General features: G+C 39.9%; 1 protein-coding gene across 4 annotated transcripts in view; it reads right to left on the reverse strand.

Annotated features, from left to right (window-relative positions):
- RNASET2 (ribonuclease T2) overlaps window positions 1-14,329 on the reverse strand; it is a 28,965-nt gene extending 14,636 nt beyond the window's left edge. Inside the window, exons 1-4 of one of the 4 annotated variants that reach the window (XM_055810245.1) lie at window positions 14,171-14,329; window positions 9,764-9,868; window positions 7,526-7,592; window positions 537-592 (exon numbers count right to left, since the gene is read on the reverse strand). In XM_055810245.1, coding sequence (XP_055666220.1) covers window positions 537-592; window positions 7,526-7,592; window positions 9,764-9,852 — 212 coding nt within the window. In that variant the 5' untranslated portion in view covers window positions 9,853-9,868; window positions 14,171-14,329. The other 3 variants (XM_055810244.1, XM_027777486.2, XM_055810247.1) reach the window with 3 other exon arrangements.
- Window positions 14,330-18,931: the final 4,602 nt, after the last annotated feature.

Below are 18,931 nucleotides of genomic sequence, written 5' to 3' on the forward strand. Positions count from 1 at the left end.
GTACACCTTTCCAGGATGGATAGCTTAAAGTCCTGCACTGAATTTTCCCCTGCATTTGTCAGGAAAACCTTTGAAATGCTGCCATAGGCACCAACTCCCATGAGTTGATTCCCCTGAAGCAATTAGTTTTTCCTGTACTTTTGCAATATTTGTGCTGAGTTAAGATACTTAAAGCCACATGCAGTCACGAGACATTAAGAAATTCTGTGTACGCTGGGAGAGAAGGGGAAAAAAAAAAGGGAAACACTACTTCCCTTTCTGTTTAAGGACACTACTGATCTTAGAAAATGTATAAACAAAACACTCATGTGGCAAGACTATTTCAGGAGCTTTGCAAATCATGACATGCAGAAGTGTATTTCAGCTTTATATCAAACGACAGGGTTTTGATTTCCAACAAAGTGAAGGTTTTTGTTTCAGGGAATCATAAAACCAGAGAGATTAAGCCCTAAACCAAACAAACAAAACACTAACATCCTGGTACAAAATTTGATTTTTCCTTTCCAGGCTGAAATAAAAACACTCTATGATCATACCATAGTCCATGGATTGTCCAGTACTCCGGCGGGTCTTGACAATCATTAGCACTCATCTGTGGGAAACAAAAATACAGAATGTTTGTTATACGAGTCCAGGGATGATGTTTTAAAAGAGAGAAAAAAAAGAAAAAAAAAACCAAACAAACAGATCATTCACTGGTGTTCCAAGGCTCTAGTAAGACATGAGAACTTTTGCTTGCCCAAATCAGGAACTGGTAAACTCCAGTTACTTAAAGTATCCACTTGGTTGTGCCACTTTGCAGAGAACAACTAGCATTAAAATTCTGAAGGAGATCAAGTGAATACCAGGGAGTATCCTGAACAGGCAGTGTAAAAAGAAGACAAAGGACAGGTTCTGAGGAAACAAAGTAGCCTGATGCATGCTAAATGAATGGCACTAGATGCACCAGCTGGCAGCTCACTTATTTTTTTCATCATCAGATCTTTTCAGGGAATGCAGAGCCATTAAAATAAAAAATATCAAAATAAACTGGAATATTAGACAAGCACAAAACCATCTTTAAGCACCCAGGAGTAGTTTTAATGTTGCATTAAAGGGAAGAATACAAAGAAGATATGAAATACGTTGCTTATTGCAAGTAAAATGATTAGGAAATATTTTTTTTAATATTTTGACTTGAGCGATAAGGGAACATAGAGAAGAGGAAAGACCATATGCATTCAAAAAAAAAAAAAAACCCCAAAAAACACCAAACACAAAGCCCCTAGTAAAAAACTTTTGATAACGCAGGAGAAATAGCCTACATAATCATCCTATGCCTGCGAATGGCATTCCTCAGGGGCTGGTATTGGGACAAGCACTTTTTAATGTCTTTGCCAGTAACATGGACAGTGGTATTGAGTGCACCCTCAGGAAGTCTGGCAACACCACCAAGCCATGTAGTACAGCTGGAAGGAGGAGATGCCATCCAGCGAGACCTGGACAGGCTTGAGAGGTGGGCCCATGTGAGCCTCATGAAGTTCAATGCCAAGTGCAAGGCCCTGCACGTGGGTCAGGATAATTCCAAGCACAAATACAGGCTGGGCCAAGAATGAATTGAGAGCAGCTGTGAGGAGAAAGATCTGAGTGTGTTGATAGACAAGAAGCTCAACATGACCCGGCAATGAGCGTTTGCAGCCCAGAAAGCCAGCTAAATCCTGGGCTGCATCAAAAGAAGCATGACCAGCAGGTTGAGGGAGGTGATTCTCTCTGCTCCCACTCTCATGAGACTCCACCTGGAGTAATGCATGCCACTCTGGGGCCCCCAACATAAGGACAACATGGACCTGTTAAAGCAAGACCAGAGGAGGGTCACGAAGATGACCAGAGGGCTGGAGCACCTCTCTAAGAAGACAGGCTGAGAGAGTTGGCATTGTTGAGCTTGGAGAAGAGAAGGCTCCAGGAAGACACTGTAGCGTCTTTCCAGTACCTAAAGGGGACCTACAGGGAAGCTGGAAAGGTACTTTTAACTACAGTATGCAGCAACAGGACAAGAGGTAATGGTTTTAAACTGAAAGAAGATAGATTTAGATACTAGGAAGAAGTTCTTCACTGTGAGGGGCAGTGAGGCACTGGAACAGGTTGCCCAGCAGAGTTGTGGATGTCCCCTCCTTGGAAGTGTTCAGGGCCAGGTTGGATGGAGCTTTGAGCAACCTGCTCTAGTGGAAGGTGTCCCTGTCCACGGCAGTGGAGCTGGATCTGGATGACCTTTAATATCCCTTCCAACCTAAACTCTATGATTAATTACTGCTTACAGCACAGTACACATTCCTGAACAAAGTCAAAAAAAGTCCATGTTCATACATCACAGAATACCATTACTGTATTTTCCCTGATTATTCTGCTTAGTAATTATGGCTCTTTTTAGTAAACACTTTTTGCCACTAAATAACAACCTCCTCAGACTTTCTTTTCCCATAATAATAGCTTCCTTCTTCAGCTGTGTATCCTGTCTTAATTATACCACAATGCCTTTTATGTGATGCCAGAGCAAAAGCAGTGTAGAGAAAAGCAGAGGCCTGTAATCTCACTAATTGCCTTCCACCTGCCACAGGCTAGCAGCAGCAAAACTGCAAGCTCTGCAAGACTTTCTTGTTCTGTGCTAGTTTCCTTCCTCTCCTCTCTTGCCACCAATAACAGAACCAATTAAACCCAGCAACAGCTTTTTTCCTGAAAGTAGTTTCAACAAACACACATTGCAAACACCTAAACAATACTGCTCCTGTCATGACACAAGCTTGTGGAGCTGAAAGAGTTCAGCTATCTAGCCCAAAATACAGCAAATTAATAGCCAGCAGCTAATGCATCATCCCCTGAAAAACATCCTGACAGCTAACCAGCTTGCTCAACCAAGGGTAGTAACAAGAACAGTGCAATTGTGTTCCTTATCCAATCTTTAACCACAGTTCTCAGACAGCTTAAAGGAAAGCCAGAAGTATTTTAAATCTGGAACCATTCTCCCCTATCACAACACTAACCTTATTAGGAATTTCTTCTACACATTTCACCAGGCTCTTGGTGTTATATTGTGTGCTGTCAGAACTGTGAGGTCAACGCAACAGCTACAATGCATCAGCTCACATTTTGCATACTTTGGTCAGCTTCATTCACCCTCTTTCTTTGTTGCTGTTATTTAGTTGTAGTCACAGTATTTTACCAATGTTCATTTCAAATCAGTATCATAAAATGAGCAAATGCTAGTCTCAGAAGCTGGGTACCCCTACTGCTTCTGCAAAAACACTGTTTATCAACCTTCCTGTTTATCATGTACTGATTGCTGAAGAATTAATTCACCCTCAGGCAATTGCTGACGTGAAACTGAGTTACAAATGTGTATTTTCAAGTAGGCATTGGACCCCAGAAAGCCTTCTGTATCTAGATTAATTTGAAAAAGGAACATTGTTTTCTCCTGTTTTAAAGCAATCTGATAATCAAACCAATCAAAATTAACTATACATGATCTATAACCCTAAGAAAAGTGCCAGTGAGCCTTTAGAGCACCCACCATGCTGAGAGGGAATGCTGCAGCAGAGAGATTAGCTGATCTGTAATAGCAAGACATCGGATAAACAGCAGCTGTCAGAAGCGCAGAAGCTCCTTCCACCTCTGAAATGCCAGAAAGTGAAACATCAAACTGTCATGGAAGTGTTACCTCTAGAGCTGCCCAAGTTATAAATCCCTTGGTATGGTGGCTTGTACACAGGAGAAGGTAGTGCTACTGGATCATATACAGACACTCCAAGTTTAAATAAAAAGTAATCTTGTGGGAAGTGAAATATTTAATCCTGTTCTCCCTTTTAACCACCTGTTTAAGTAGACCATCTGTTTAATTAGGATTAATTTTAAGTGTTATTTTGTAATGAAACATCACAATTGCTATGAAAAATCCTTGCTTTTGAAGCTGCAGAGAAAGTTCACCTCTTCAATTTCTCTCCCTCAAAAAGTGTGTAATTATTCCCCTTCCTCCTTCCCCTCATCCCCTGGGGTAAAACCAATCAATGAATGAACCAAATTTATAAGGTTGCTGAAAATTTGGGAGGAGAGAAACAAAATTAATTTAATTCTTGCTGAATTCCTCTCTAGCACAAACTGATAAGCTACAACCTTTCACGTGTTCATCCTTACAGAAGATAAAGACCCACAAAAACATCTAAACCAGAGCTGATTCACAGAGAAGCTGGAGGCACAGATTAAGAGTTAGCTTATGAGTTATACGAGCATTTAGGGGAAAAAGAAAAAAAAACAACCACAAAACAAACAGACTTTCTTTTCTTCCAAAATAGCATGTCAAGAGCTGGACACACTTTGACACACCTGGCTTAGCACACAAACAAAGAAGTAAAGGTATCCCTTTATCTAAGGAACTTTTTGATCTAATGCTCGATCACAACAGTGTACTGCCCCCACCTTAAATCCTTTAATTCTTTCTATATTATGTGACTACTTCTGTTTAAAACAACAACAACAACAACAACAAAGTAATTTCTATTCTTCCTTTAAGCCTCTGCTATAAAGTTATTGCCAAAGCCTGAAATTAGGAAAACATTTTATCACACATTAAAAAAAAAAATTCATCTGCTGCTTAACACTACATTCAAACTTGAATTCAGGCTGTTCCGTTCACCAGCCTATTCTGTTGTCCTTTCTTTGATTCTTTCATTTCATCAGCACATATGTGCAGTAAAAGGCACATGACAGCAGGTTTTAGTACTCATTTCTTTATCATCCTTCCCATTCTCAACTGAAGAGGAACCAAATAGCCTACAAACTTGCACCAGATTTTCCCCATTTCAAAAGGAAACACCCACATAAGTTTTTCTCTTGCCATCTCCAAGATGCAAAAGCTGTAATAATATTTGTCTCTAAGTTTTTGAATTACAGATCTTCACAACTCCATAAAAAGGGAGGGGGAAAGTGCCTCTTCTTGCTTTTGAGTTGCTCCTATTTCCACCCAACAGGATTCATGTTAATTTGTGACCAGAAAGTTTAAATGTGACATGAATTAACAACATGAAGTTCAGTAAGTTACACCACAGGCACAATTTATTAAAGAAACATTGAATTCATAATCACTTGAGGTCTGTGAATTTATCTTGGATATCTCTGTAGAAGACATAGTCACTTTAGGTCAATTACACGGTACTGGAATTTCTAATCACATGATGCGGAAAAACATCTCTCTTCACCCTTCCACTGCAGCAGTCAGTAGTTAAGTCTTGGGATTATTATTGCTTCCATGATACTCGTTATTTTATTTGAATGAATTAGTTCAGAAGATATGGTTACAAAACACTTTCCAGTTTAATGGTGCTGATCACACTCAGTATTAAAAAGCACCAACTGAACACGTTACAGTTTTAAGCACAGAAAGAGCTGGGAGATGTGTACTCTCAAATTTCTGGCATGCTGAACTGTGCCCACTAAATTTAAAAAAAGACATTTCAGGCCTTCAAAAGCCAAAAAACGTTTTTAACACAGATATGCAAAATAGGTAGGAATTAAGATGTAGGTCATCCACACACCTACCAAAAACACAGTAGTTTATAACCAGTGAAGTAGTTTATAACCAGGTGCCTTTACATAGGAAACAAGTTAATAAGCACAAAGTACTGTCCCAAAGGTTTTTACATAAATGATATGAATTTTGCAGTTTCCTTCACTCAGCTGTTTTTCCTTTCAGCATCATGTCAACAGTTTTAAACTGCAGAATGACATTAAAAATACTTCCTTCCTGAAATAACATAGCTATCAAATATAAATACACTGAACATGCAGAAGAATCTATGTACTTAAAAAAAAAAAAAGCCCACAGCTGAATTTGGGAACTCCCCTTACATTAATATTAGCAAAAGAAAGCCTTTAGGGGAGTACAGTTGAGATTTTGTTTCTTCATATGACTCAGTGATGTGAAACTGTGCAAAAAGTCACTTACTATGATTTTAATTTCACTTTTTCTTTGCTCCTTTGCAATGCTTCTGTCCATCTCTTACTAAAGAAGATCACAACAAATATATAAAGTATAAGAAAGCCTACATTTTCTGATGCTTACTATCTTCAATTATTCATTACAATTTCACTGGAAAGTTATAAAGGTTATTTATCAATTTACTAATAGCATTATCCTGGAATTAAGAGTAGTAGCTAGCATGAATATTCAGTGGGAAAACAGGCTGGTAGGATTTTTGTGTTTGGTTGGTTTGTAGTGGGTTTTGATTTGTATTTTTTCATTTTTTTAATTGTTTGCATTTCATTCATGTAAGCAAGGGTTTGCACTGCTAATGACTCTGAATGCCCACTTGCGCCAGGCACTACAAGCTCCTGAACATCAACCTCTCTGCTTGAAGTCAGCAACAGCAGTGTTTACTCAACAGAAAATCAGACACAAATTGCATTAAATCTGCCATTATTCTCCCTCAAAAACAGGCAAACAAAAACCGTAACCGTGGCCACTCCTTGGTCTCAGTCACACATATCTGCTTTGTTATTGATACCTCCCCTCCACATTTAACTAATGTAAAGTACATCTACTTTTCCTCAGAAATTTTGGGAGTATGTGACTTTTGCTGCTACTGTTTCTATACATATTTCCAGAAACAGGAATTAGAAATAAAAAAAAAGTACCTAAAGCACAAAAAATAGGACTCTGATATTGTAATAAATAAACCTAAGTCTCCAAGAATCGGGACATTTTTGACTCCAGAGATATATGCCTGAAACCGAAACTTATTATCCACAGGGTTCTTCATCCTTGTGTCAGTAAATCTAATCACATCTTCCATTTTGTAGTATAGTGTATTTTTAACTTACCTGCATGAGAAGAGGCCTTCAAGTATTTCCAGCATAGCAAAAAGGTTCTATTTATCAGATGGTAGTAGGTATTTAATAGCAAAAGGGACGTAAGTACAACTCTTAGCTGTGCTTTTGACACACACATGTTGGAAAGTTTGGTTCGCTTTTGGTTCCCACCCCTCAAATACAGAAATGCTCAGAGATAACAGCTTTATAGTTGCCATAACAGCTTTATAGTTCCTTTTTCCTGACTGAATCCATATTTGATGACTTATTAAAATGTTGGAGCCAAAATTACAAAGCTAAAACTCATCATGCAGTAACCAGTTCAAGTACTAATCTGCTGTCTTCAGTCAGACAAGACAGGCAAGTCTCCTTAAGAATCTGGTTGAAGTCTAGGATTAAGTTTACAACTAACAAGACATCACAAAATACGTAACAAGCAATTAAGGCTTAGCATACAGTATGTCCTGCATTGACTACTAGAGCTGTGACAACACATCCCGTCTTGTTTACTGCTACTCTGGAGTGCAGGGGAAGCAGTAAAAGTTGCACCAAGATCAGCAAAAGCTTTTATAAAGACATAAGGGCATAAGCATGATTAAATACTTGGTGGGCTTCTTTCAGTCTGTTTTTAAACACATCGTCTAAGGCTACCTTTGTCAGGATAAAAGAGAACAAAACACAAAAATCTTACCTTACATACAGTCACTGGCCAATGATGAGCAAGATACAGCTTTTTCCAGCTATGAGGATGGTTGTCACTGGAGAAACACAGAAATATTCATTTTTCCTCATGCATTTTTAGAAGGACAACACCTTCAGCCAGCAGCACAATGCTTACTAGCATAATGCATTGTTATTAGAGCTGGTTGTTGCTTACAGCTTCTATCACAGTATTTGAGAATTCCAAACACAGCAGGACCAAACTAAGAACTCGCATAGAAACAAAATATTTAGAAACCTGCTAATACCCCTTCACTGTTAAACAAATTCTACTCCTGTCATCCTATTTCCATATGCTTCCCATTTCTTAAATATGGAAGAAACACGTTGTTCTGTTTTATATTTAGGAGAGTGCACAATGGCAAGCTTTTACAACAGTAATTACCAAAAAACCCTGATATCTTTGTTTAGGATGTTAAGAATCTTCTAGGTGCAGCCCAGTACTGGGCATTAGTATTATTGTTTTCCTGTGCAGAGGGAAAGGGAAAAGAAAAAAGCTTAAAAATTTTGTTCAAAAAGTGTTTGAAGCCAATGTCACGTCTCTACCACTTCTACAGAGGGAACAGTTCCAACAGTTTTCCAAGTCTGGAGCAGATCTATTCTGGATAAACTAGGAGTAGACAAAAAAACTTGCTGCTTCAGACAAAACAGTAGATAAATTCAGCTATTAGGCAACCACACTGAATTATTAAATAGAGCAGCAAGTACGAAAATCAACAAAAACAGAACAGTAAATTGTTCAAACTGACAGCACTATGTGCAGTACTGTCAAAATAAATTGCTATTCTCTGGAAGCTAATAGACACATGTCCTTCATTACTGCTTGCCAGAGGTTATACAAGAAAAAAAAAGAAAAACTAATTCCTCTCAACTTGAGGAAGCAAGGATGCTCCCACATTACATTACTTCTCAATTTTTTCCTCTAGTTTTGCCAGTTTGCAATGGACACATTCTCTTAAGCATTCACATGTATCTGTGGTGTTTAAGTAATTTAGCAGAATAGCTCTGGCATCAGTTATAGCCACAGTGAAAACTATTAACATTTCTAACTGGTCTTCGCTGATGCTGTGGAAACCTGAATAGAAGAATTCCCCAGTATTGTACAGCAGTTAGTTTCCTTGCTTTAAAAAATCCTTGCTTAGAAAAATATCATCTTTCATCTATATTTGAAATAGCAGCTGAACTTCTGCAACAACCAACATGCCAAAACAAATTCTCCCAGAGCACACTTTTTGGCTAAGGACAGGTCATAAAATTTTCGTTATTAAATGGACCAATTTATTAACGAATTGTTAATTAGTTAACCAAATAAAATTTAGAAATTTAAGCTCAGAACTGGAATCCAAGGAAAGCCATTTCAGTACCTACCCAGCTTCAGGGATATCTCCCCTTTTTTTTGGCCTGAATTATCCTCCTCTATGCAGTTCAGCACTGTGCCTCTCTAGAGCTGCCTCTTGCGCCAGGACGGATGGCCAAGCCATAGCCCAAGTCCTGGGGATTCCAGAAACCTCAGTATAGCATCTAAGCTACCAACCAGCTACAAGGTAGCTGTTACATGAAGTTCAGCACTTAACTGAGCACCCTTAACCATTCTCTTGCCAAAACATTTAAGGAATGCAAAAAGTTTATTTCCTAGTACAATGCAACAGGAATTTGAGCTTATACTACAGAAAGGTGTGATTTGGGGTGTGGGTTCTATTAGTATTCAAGCTCAGATTTTGCCAAGCGCCAACCACCAAAGGGCTGTGCGGCACTAATACAGCCCCAGTTGGGATGCTGTGTGGAAAGGAATTTAAAATTACTGGAACTGAGAAAACAGCAACTAAAAAAAATACACAGTGTAACAGTTGATACAATTCATGCCATAGGGATTATCCCAGTTTTTCGTTATAGGTCCCAAAAATATTTCTGATTTTTGTCATTACTATTACAAGTCTAAATGACTCATTTAAAGAAAGACTGCAAAGTTTTTAGGTGCAATTAATGTAATTTAAGTTTCCCTCTTTTTCTTCATGCTGACACATTAATAAATGTAAAGGTTTTCTTAGGCATAACACCCACTACTCCAGTTAATGTTGATGCCTCATTTACCAATGATCTAAGGAAATACAGCACATAATGAAATAAAGTTTACACTCATTAGAAGTTAAGTATTCTGCTGTGCATTTAAGAAAGAACTGTCAGGGCTTCTTTTTAAAGCCTAACTTACCTTTGAGTGAATTTATCTGAAGTACACCAACAACATAATGCCATAGAACACCAACCCAGAATCCAGTAGTGCAGCTTTGCAGGCTTCATTTTGTTAATCAAATAGCTGTAAAAAGATGTTAAAAGAAGAAATCTGTTACTTAGCCAATGCACTAAATCACAAGTATTAAAAACACAACTATCTCAGAAACAGCAGGTAAACTCAACTCTAGACTACATTTAAAACCACGGGTAAAATGAGGATCTCTTTCAAGGCTGTGCCCAATTCCCCAGCCTGTACACCAATTTTCATAAACTCATAGATGAAGGATGAGATCACTGTTTCTTTTTTTTTTTTTTTTTTTTTGCTTTACTTGCACACAGTCCCAATAGAGCCACTTTCCAATAAAGAGAGAAAATCTTCTGTGGAACCATAAAGATTCTACTTGTGTTCAGCTGAAATGCCCAAAGTGATTCGTTAAAGAACCTTTGAACTTCATACTGAATACTTGTGTTGGGTTGATGAAGGCTGATATTAGAAACTCACTGGAAGTATGATGTCCAAGGACGAGACTCTCTAAACACCAGTCAACCACTAAACTGTTGTTAAAAGAATTGCTGCTAAAACCAGGTTAGTTTCTGTTCTTGTTATAAACCCAAGAGAGCCTCTATGTAACCACGCGCAATCTGCCTACTAGCTCATGAACCTTAGAAATAAGGGGATGACAAAAGGCAAAAAAAACCAAATAAACTTCACTTTCACCAACAGGAGGACTTTCACTAGACAGAGATCAAAAAGAACCAGCTGACTCCTGTATCTGCCAACTATTTCACAGCATTTCAAATGCTACCTCCCAGAAGCCAGAAACAGATGTACATGCATGTATTTACATGCGGTTATTAACACCTCACCAAACCTACTTTCCAACCTTCTCATTTTGAGAACCCTAAAAAAAGCACTACAAGACACCACATGTAACCTATGTGTCCCTTCAAAGATCGTTCACGACACACGTCATATCCATTTTCCTAGGAAGGTTTTAAAATTAAACCTTTCTTGTTCCAATAAAGCTTGTTTTGACACCAGTAAAGACATTTCTGAGTCAGCTATTAAGGCTAACTTCAGGAAACTCAGTGTAATTCTGAACCATACCTCATTTAAAAAAAAAAAAAAAACAAACAAAAAAACCACACACAAAAAAATCCATTTTTCCAGCATTGTCCCATGGCTCTGGACCCTGCTTGCAGGCCCCCCAGAAGCCCTACCCCACAGCCCTGCAAACACCATGGCAGAGCTGATGTACAAAGGAGGCAGCCTCCCAACTTGCAAAATCCGCCAAGATTTCAAAACTGGTGGGGGGTTTGGGTAACAACTGTAAGAGCTAACCAGCTGGTTTATCACAAGGTTTTGCTACATTGTAAAGCAACTAGTCTTTAAGGGATTCAACTTTTTCATATGTTAATGTCTCTCTAATTGGCAATGGCTATATTTTCAAGGTAAACAGTTTGACCTAACAGAAGATATTACTAGATAAATATTGATTGGCAACTGTTAATTTTCTCATCTAATTTCTTAAAAAAAGGCCTGAAGGATTTTCACTCACCAGGCAAGATGAGCACAAAAAAAATAATCAAATAATTTTGAGTGTACTACTTGTATACAAAAGCAATTGATAATGCAACAAAAGCTAAAGCAAGATGTGCAAAGAAATTGATATATCCACATAACACACAAAAAAATTAAAAATAAGTAATTAACTATGCAGTTTCCCTACAAGTTCTGCATTTGAAGTGATCTTAAGTCTCATAACTTGAGCAGTAGGAATTGATGAGAGAGGCCTCACAGACCTGTTTATGATTTCATCTACTGTTTTTTCAACTGATAATCAACCAAGCAAGACCTTATTCTTCTGCATGATAAACTATGTACCCAAGATAAACCGCTGAGAGATGTAAGGAGTATTCACATAAGATTCTGCCCTACCTATAAAAAGCACATTTCTTCAGAGAGCAGAAAGTACCACTTAAAGACAGTAACATCGCACACCACCACCAAAAAGGGCTGCACTGTACAAGGTTGTGGAAAAAACATCTTAAGGAAGTAGATTATGAAAGAAAAATAGGTCAGCAAGCATTATGGTGTTTCTTTTGCAACCTGCTATGACTTAAGTCAGGCACAAAGAAACATTTTACTCCCAGTAACTAAGTTGCAAAAAAGCACAGAGGCAATCATATCCCTTTCTTACTGGACTCCTACATTTGATCAAATAAAGAACAGAAACAGAGGGGGGGGGGTCTTAAAAAAATAATGCTGCTATCAGAACAGTGGAATCTACTTGTTTATTCTGCATATTGCTCTGCACCCTGGAACCAGAACGTAGAGACAACAGAGACAGCGAGCAGTTCTTAAAGTCCTTGATCTGTAACTTTTACATAACGAAATACATTTTTTCCACTCAAACAATATATAAACTTTCTTTAAGGTTTTATCTCAGAAGACAATATTGCAGCTATCATGACGGAATTATTTACTCAAACTGATCTTTTATTCACCTGTGACATTCAGGGTGGGAGATGAAAAGTACACCAATCCCAACTGAAAAGCACCCAAATGATGCACATTTGAGGACATACATCCCAATTGAGATTGTATAGCCAACTAAGATGTATGAAGCACATCCATTTTTAATAAAAATTTATTCTGTTTAATAAAAACTGCACTGGATAATTCCAAAAAATACAAGAAAGATGACATTAAAAATCTTACACCCATTTTATTCTAATAAGAAAAAGAGATTTCATATTATTAAAGTTAGTTATAAAGAAGTCATGATCTCCAAAAGACTTCATAATGAAGAAAACTTAAAATTTCAAAATTAAATATACATACATACATAAAATCATTATTTGAAACTAGGCTGTCTGCTCATTTTCACAAATGATAAAATTCCAAATAAGAATAGCTTTGGAATGACTCCTGGTTTACTACACCTGGATACAAAAGCACAACACTTGTGGGCATGTTCATAACTGCGCCAGGACAAGGTCACTACTCAGCTATGCTAGCATTGTTCAATACTGGTGTCAAAATCATCTGCCCAGGCTTATCAAGGACTAGGGAGAACTTGTCAAAAATAGCGATGAAATTTTTAACACATTTACTATCGATTGAATACTAATATACAACCTTATGCTTCTTTTGAACATGAGCAATTAGTTACCTGTAATCTACTTTTTTTTTTTTTAACAACTAACTTGACTAATAAAGCCTATATTTTATACCAAATTTCCTGGGTTACACGTTAGTTCAGGCATATAGACACAAAACAGCAAAGAGCCTGCAGAAGAGAGCTTAAGCATTAGCGAGAGGACTCCCACGGCTAACAGCACAGCACATACAGCTAGATGTCAACAACAACTGCCAGAGATACGCATGAGGACACCTAGCCTGGCATCTAAAACCACAAAAATGAACACCCAAGGTTTTAGTACTATCTCAAACAACCAGCACACACAACCTCTGCCACAAGTCAGCCAGCCATGTTACAAAAGCGTATGCCAGAGGCATTAATTTAATTTACAAGGTTCTTAGCTCTAGCAACTTTTACCTCCACGGACTGTGCCCTGCTAACCACTCACCCCAAGCCCAAGTGCTGGCCCAAGTAACTGCAAAAAGCGCTTTGAAGACATTTCAGAGGCAATACCCATGCCCCCCGACACAGCAACCTTATGAGCAAAACTCTCACGCTTTCTCTCACACAGTCCAAAGCAGAACTCGTGGCGCAGAGGTTTTAGGGTGAGCCCAGCACTGGGCTCAGCCCTGCCACCACCTTCCTGAGGAAGCAGAGGACTGGTGTCCCCTTTGACGACCATGTCCCCTTCGCACGCCAGCCAACACGCTGCTCCACCACCAGCACGGCGTTGCACGGCCTCCCGACACCACAAAGCGCTTTCCCGAGATAAACAATCATCACATTTTATTACAAAGGAGTTCTCATAAATTGTAAAGAGGGCAAAACTGCAGAGAACCCAAAGCAGGATGCCTACGAGCAGCAAACAGGTGGGTGCTAAATCTGATGACAACTGTACCAAGAACTACAAGCAGTTTTCCCAACTCTGGGAAATATTACAATGTCTTTGGCCGACTTGCTTCAAGGGGAATTTAAGGCATAAGAAATAGAACCTGAGACAACCTGAGCCCTTACCAAAACCCGCAAACCCCACCTCGCTCGGTGTAAACCTCACGGGAGGCAGCAGGCACAGCAGTTTACAGAGGAACGCCCGGGGCAGCCGAACGCTGCCTGGCCCCTGCGCGGCCGCGGCCTCCGGGCCGGGAAGCGACAGCGAGTCGGAGCGGCGCGGCTTCCCAACCCGACCGCCGCCGCCGCGGACCCGAGGCCTCACCTCAGCCGCCGCCGGCCCGCGTTACCTTCCGCCCGCTGCTCCGGCCCTGTCCCCGGAGCAACCCCGCGGCCCGGGCCTCTCTCCAGGGCCGAACGCCGCTCCCCGCACAGCGGCGCTCCCGGCTGGGCCGCCCTCGCACAGCCTCCGCCCCGGAGGAGGGCGCGGGCGGGAGAGCGGGCGGGAAGAAGGCAGCCGCGCCGCCGCCCCGCCACCGCCCCGCGGGCCACGGCCACGGCCCTCCGCAAGGCCTGGCGGGGCCAGCCCCGCCTCTCGCTGGCGGCAGCGGCTCGGCGTGGCGGGTGGCGGCGCGGAGCCCCTGCCCAGCGGCCGGGGCGCCTCTCGGTTTCCCCGCAGAGCGGGCCGGGCCCCTGCGTGCGCGGCCGAAGCATGAACCACCAGGTGCCTGCGGAGGAGACCATTTATACGCGTGGTTTTGCTCATCCATTAGGATGCTTTGGTTGGGTCTTGTTTAGTGTAATCCAGGTTTTAATTTTGATTTCCTACTGGACATTGGTGCAGCACAGAGGTCTTCAGGGGTGCAATAAGGACGCTCTGTGTTTTGAAGTAGTCTACTCGAGTAGCAAATTGGAGACTGCTGACAAAAAACAGCCCAAGGGGAACAGAGGACTGCTGACACCTGTACTTCTCCAAAATCATGAGGGAATTTTGAAATGGTAACAGTCATGTTTGGAAACACTAGAAAGTTTCTGGAAAAAGGAATCCAAAGGGATGAGTCATAAATATCCGAGGCAGGTCATGGTTCACTGTCTTCTCACCACTATAGTAAACCATGAAACATATTCCAACCCCTCTTTGCTGGTGCATGAATCATAAATACAAAGTGTGATTATTAATAACTATTACATAGTTTTGAACTGGGGGGGATCTGTCACAACCATCACCCATTAACACACTTGAGAAATATGTGGGCAGATCTACTTCCACAAGCAAAACAACATTTGTTTTGAACAGATTAATTACAGTCTGTGTAATAGGTCTTTGTTCAAAGTTACAGTATTATTCACTGGCAACAATTTTTTCATTATGTTCACACATTCACAGGATAAGGAGGATGAGGCGAAATGAATCTCTTTGCCCACCTTTCCATGGAAACATGAAAACGTCATGCTGGATGGAATCCATCTGCTGTTGTCTCTGACAGTGTCTGAGAGGTATCAAAAGTTTCAGAAATTTTGCTGTAGAGTTAAAAATAGTGAAGCTCTCCAGATCCTTGTATTCAGCATTGCTCCTCCTCCCCCTCCTGCTGAGGGCATCGCCACTCCATCTGGCACTGAAGTCTTCATCACTGCCCATGAAGAGTCAGGAAACCGAGTTATTCTCTCAGCCTCAGATTTTATCTTTGTCTGCAGACTAGGGATGTAAAGGGTGCGCTGTACGGCACATACAATCTGGCTTGCAAGGTACTGTGCTCCAATGTTAGTCCTGTTTTGAGGTGCAATAGGGATTTACACTCCGAGGCTGCCAAGTTAGCACTCAGCATTTTGTGAAAGCTAAGCCCAAAGACAAGTTTCCCATTAAGGTGGTTTTAAAGAGAGATCCAAAGCTACTCTGAAATACTGTAGGCTCCTAAGATATTAGGACAAGGAAGCCATACTTTTATGTCACAGTATCATTACAAAATAGTGCATGTTAATAGTGGCTATTATTAAAGAGAATGTTTTTGAGGAATATGAGAAAGACAGTGGAGAGCTACGCTGGATAACTATATCCTTAAGACATTCCATTTAATATTTATCTGTTTACTGGAAACAAGAAAATTGTTAATGAATCAATAATTTAAAATCAAACATTGTGTCAGATGTAGATGCTGACACCTGTAATGAGAAAGCCAAGTTCTTCTTTCAGTTTTTTCAGCATTTTCAAGATTCAAAAATATTCTGCTTTTAAGAAATTACTTCAGTAATGTGAACTGTTGTTGTTGCAACCTGTTCGATGAATAAAACCAATCATCATGAGACTGCTTTCTCAAATAATCATTTGTGAAACAAAAATATGTTCACCTTTCATCAATAGTTGGCAGATAGCGACTTTAATACAACTCAGAATGTTAGGGATTGTTGACAAGCATATGTAAATATCCAGGTTTATAAGATGTAAAGTGGTGTCAAGACTTAGTTTAGTAATTAATGCCTGGAATTTACTATTTCTTCTATGTTCTGACATGTGGTTATATTAAAGATTGAGGCACTTTGGTCAGTTTGAGCTGTACTTTATGCTGCTGGTAGCATCCACTGATTTCGGTGGAATTATGCACAACATAAGAGGCGGTTCATTAGAAGTAAGGCAGAAAGAATTTACCACGTAAGTCATAATGAAAGGACTAGAAATTAACATGGAAGAATATCTGCATAGAGGCCATGGCAACTGTTGGGACCTTTGAGTGTTCCTGAAGTGTGACAACTTGAAATTGGATTATGGGTTGGTACCTGACTCATATCCATGTCCTGCATTATGGGGATGTGGCTCCACACACACACTCAAATCCTAGGACATGAGCACATACCAACACGCTTAGAATATTCTTCTGAATTGGGATAAAACTAAAAATTACTGAAGTGCTTTCCTGAACTAAAGCCTCCAACACCAATTTAAGAATTAAACTGGATTTTTAATGCTCTGTGTAATTAATTCTGAGAACAGGTTGGTCTCCAAAATGTGAGAAGCATTGTAGTGAAAAATAATAGTCCTCATTTTGGGAATTTCTCGTTAGAATTACTATGATATTTGATTTCAGCACTGACTTTTCTCTCCTGATCACTCCCTGTTAACACTCATGATGCTATGACTAGATGCTAGTGGTGGAAAACTAAGGAAATGTCAGAGCATTTGAAAAGTTTTATTTTTTTCATGAAAACAATATTTTCCTCAAAAAAATTCTGAACAAATGTAGTTGTATCTTAGATTTTTGTATGTTTATGTGCTGAAATGTGTTGCCTGAAAAGAACCTGACTCAAAATGAGGTTGGCATGATTCATCTTTAAAGATTTTACGTAAAACGCTTCAGAAGAATGCATTTTTCCAGCTTCCAGCAGTTTACATTTAGATTGGGATTTAAGACTCAAGATAGAGACTTTCAAATTTTGTCTCCCTAAAACAATGCATTGTTTTGCTTTGATTGTTGCCATTGCACAAATAGAACCAACAAATCAAACTAAGCTTTGTTCTTAATTGTGTGTTAATAAGACATTTACAATACTCTAAGCAGATGCACAAATTTTGGAATGTAGGAATAATCCCATGTCCAAATTTAAAGTCAATAGACTTGGTCCACACATGATTTTGAAAGCTTAAATTTGGTTTAAATTGTGTTGAGAGCCTGTAGCAATGCCACTGCAGCATTTTGGGTTTGTTTGTTTGGTTGTTTGGGTTTTTTTAATAATGCAGTGTTAATTTCATAGAATCTTATTAAAGCCATATTAGGTTTCCCATGAAAAACTTTTTCCTTCTTTTTGTGGTAACACGTTAGTCACATTTACATTGCTATACAAACAGTAAAAATAATTTTGGTTTATCTTCCTCAATGAGTTTCTATTATTTCCATAAAGATAGATTAGGGAATTGCATACATTCAAAATGGCAACCTTCAAATATGAAAGAGTTTGCGACAGTACATTGTGAGCTGAGTCAGAAGTTGGACTATTAGAATGCTTTGCTGCCCTCTACAAGGTGACCGTTTAGCTAAGTAGTATTCTGATATTTTGCAGCGCTCAAAAAGGGCTATCTGTAGACTGGATTCGAAATAGTTTATGTGTATTTGAGAGCAGGAAGCCACTGTTACTGAAATGCTGACAATGAATTTTATAAATTTTCTTGTAAGTCTACTGATCTTTTTCCTTTGCTTTGCAATCTCCATCAAGTATTTTGTCAAGTGGGTTTTATCTTTGCATGAAGTTTGGAGATTTAGTGGAGAAAAAAACACGATAACTGTAATACCAGACACGTTTCTGCATTTATATTCTGATAGGGTTTTGAAAAATCAGATGGAAACTATCACTATCTCACTTCAGAAGTGCAGTGTTGCAGGTGTACTTTAACACAATTTTGTACTGAAGCAAAAGTCTGCTAGTGTTTCCAAAACTTCAGGACTTCAAGATGCATTGCTATATTCTTTGGGCAGCTACAGAAACCGGCTCGTGCATCCAGCGGTACCTCCCGTGGGTTCAGTAGAAGCAGAGGGGTATGAATGACACCTGCCCTCCTCCCAGGCGTGACTGAGCCCTTAGGGATCGCTGAAGAACCAGTGCCACCTACTGCATCTGTTCGAAAATCATCTTCCAGCAGCGCCCTGCTCAATCCGGGGTGTGTGTGTACTTTTTCGTAGCTTCTGAAATTCTTTATCATACATTTGAGTTCTCGTCAAGAAAAAATCATGGGAAGTTCAGTTCAGCGTGGGGAAAAAAAAAAGGAAAAAAGGCCTGAAAGCAACACGTAGCGCTGCAAATTGAGCATTACAACTTGCAAAGATTTATACCTTTGTTCATAAGGCACAATAACGCTGAAGCCTCGCAGACCTACATCCCCGTCCTACGCTTTTAACGCAACGAATGCGGTTGTTATGAAACAAGGACTCTAGCAGCCCTTTTAATACTCTTATTTAATGCCCTTATGGGTGGCGGAGCAGGCGGGCTCGGCGGCGCTATCCTCGCCCGGGGGCCCGCCGCCGCCCTGAGGCGTGTACCCCCTCAGAGGCCGGGGACTGTCGCCCTCGCTGCTGGAGCGAGCGCGGCTCCGGGGCGGAGGCTGGTCCCTCCTTAACCCCGCGTTA

This window comes from Falco peregrinus, chromosome 7 (assembly GCF_023634155.1).
Source record: "Falco peregrinus isolate bFalPer1 chromosome 7, bFalPer1.pri, whole genome shotgun sequence".
Lineage (NCBI taxonomy): Eukaryota > Metazoa > Chordata > Aves > Falconiformes > Falconidae > Falco > Falco peregrinus.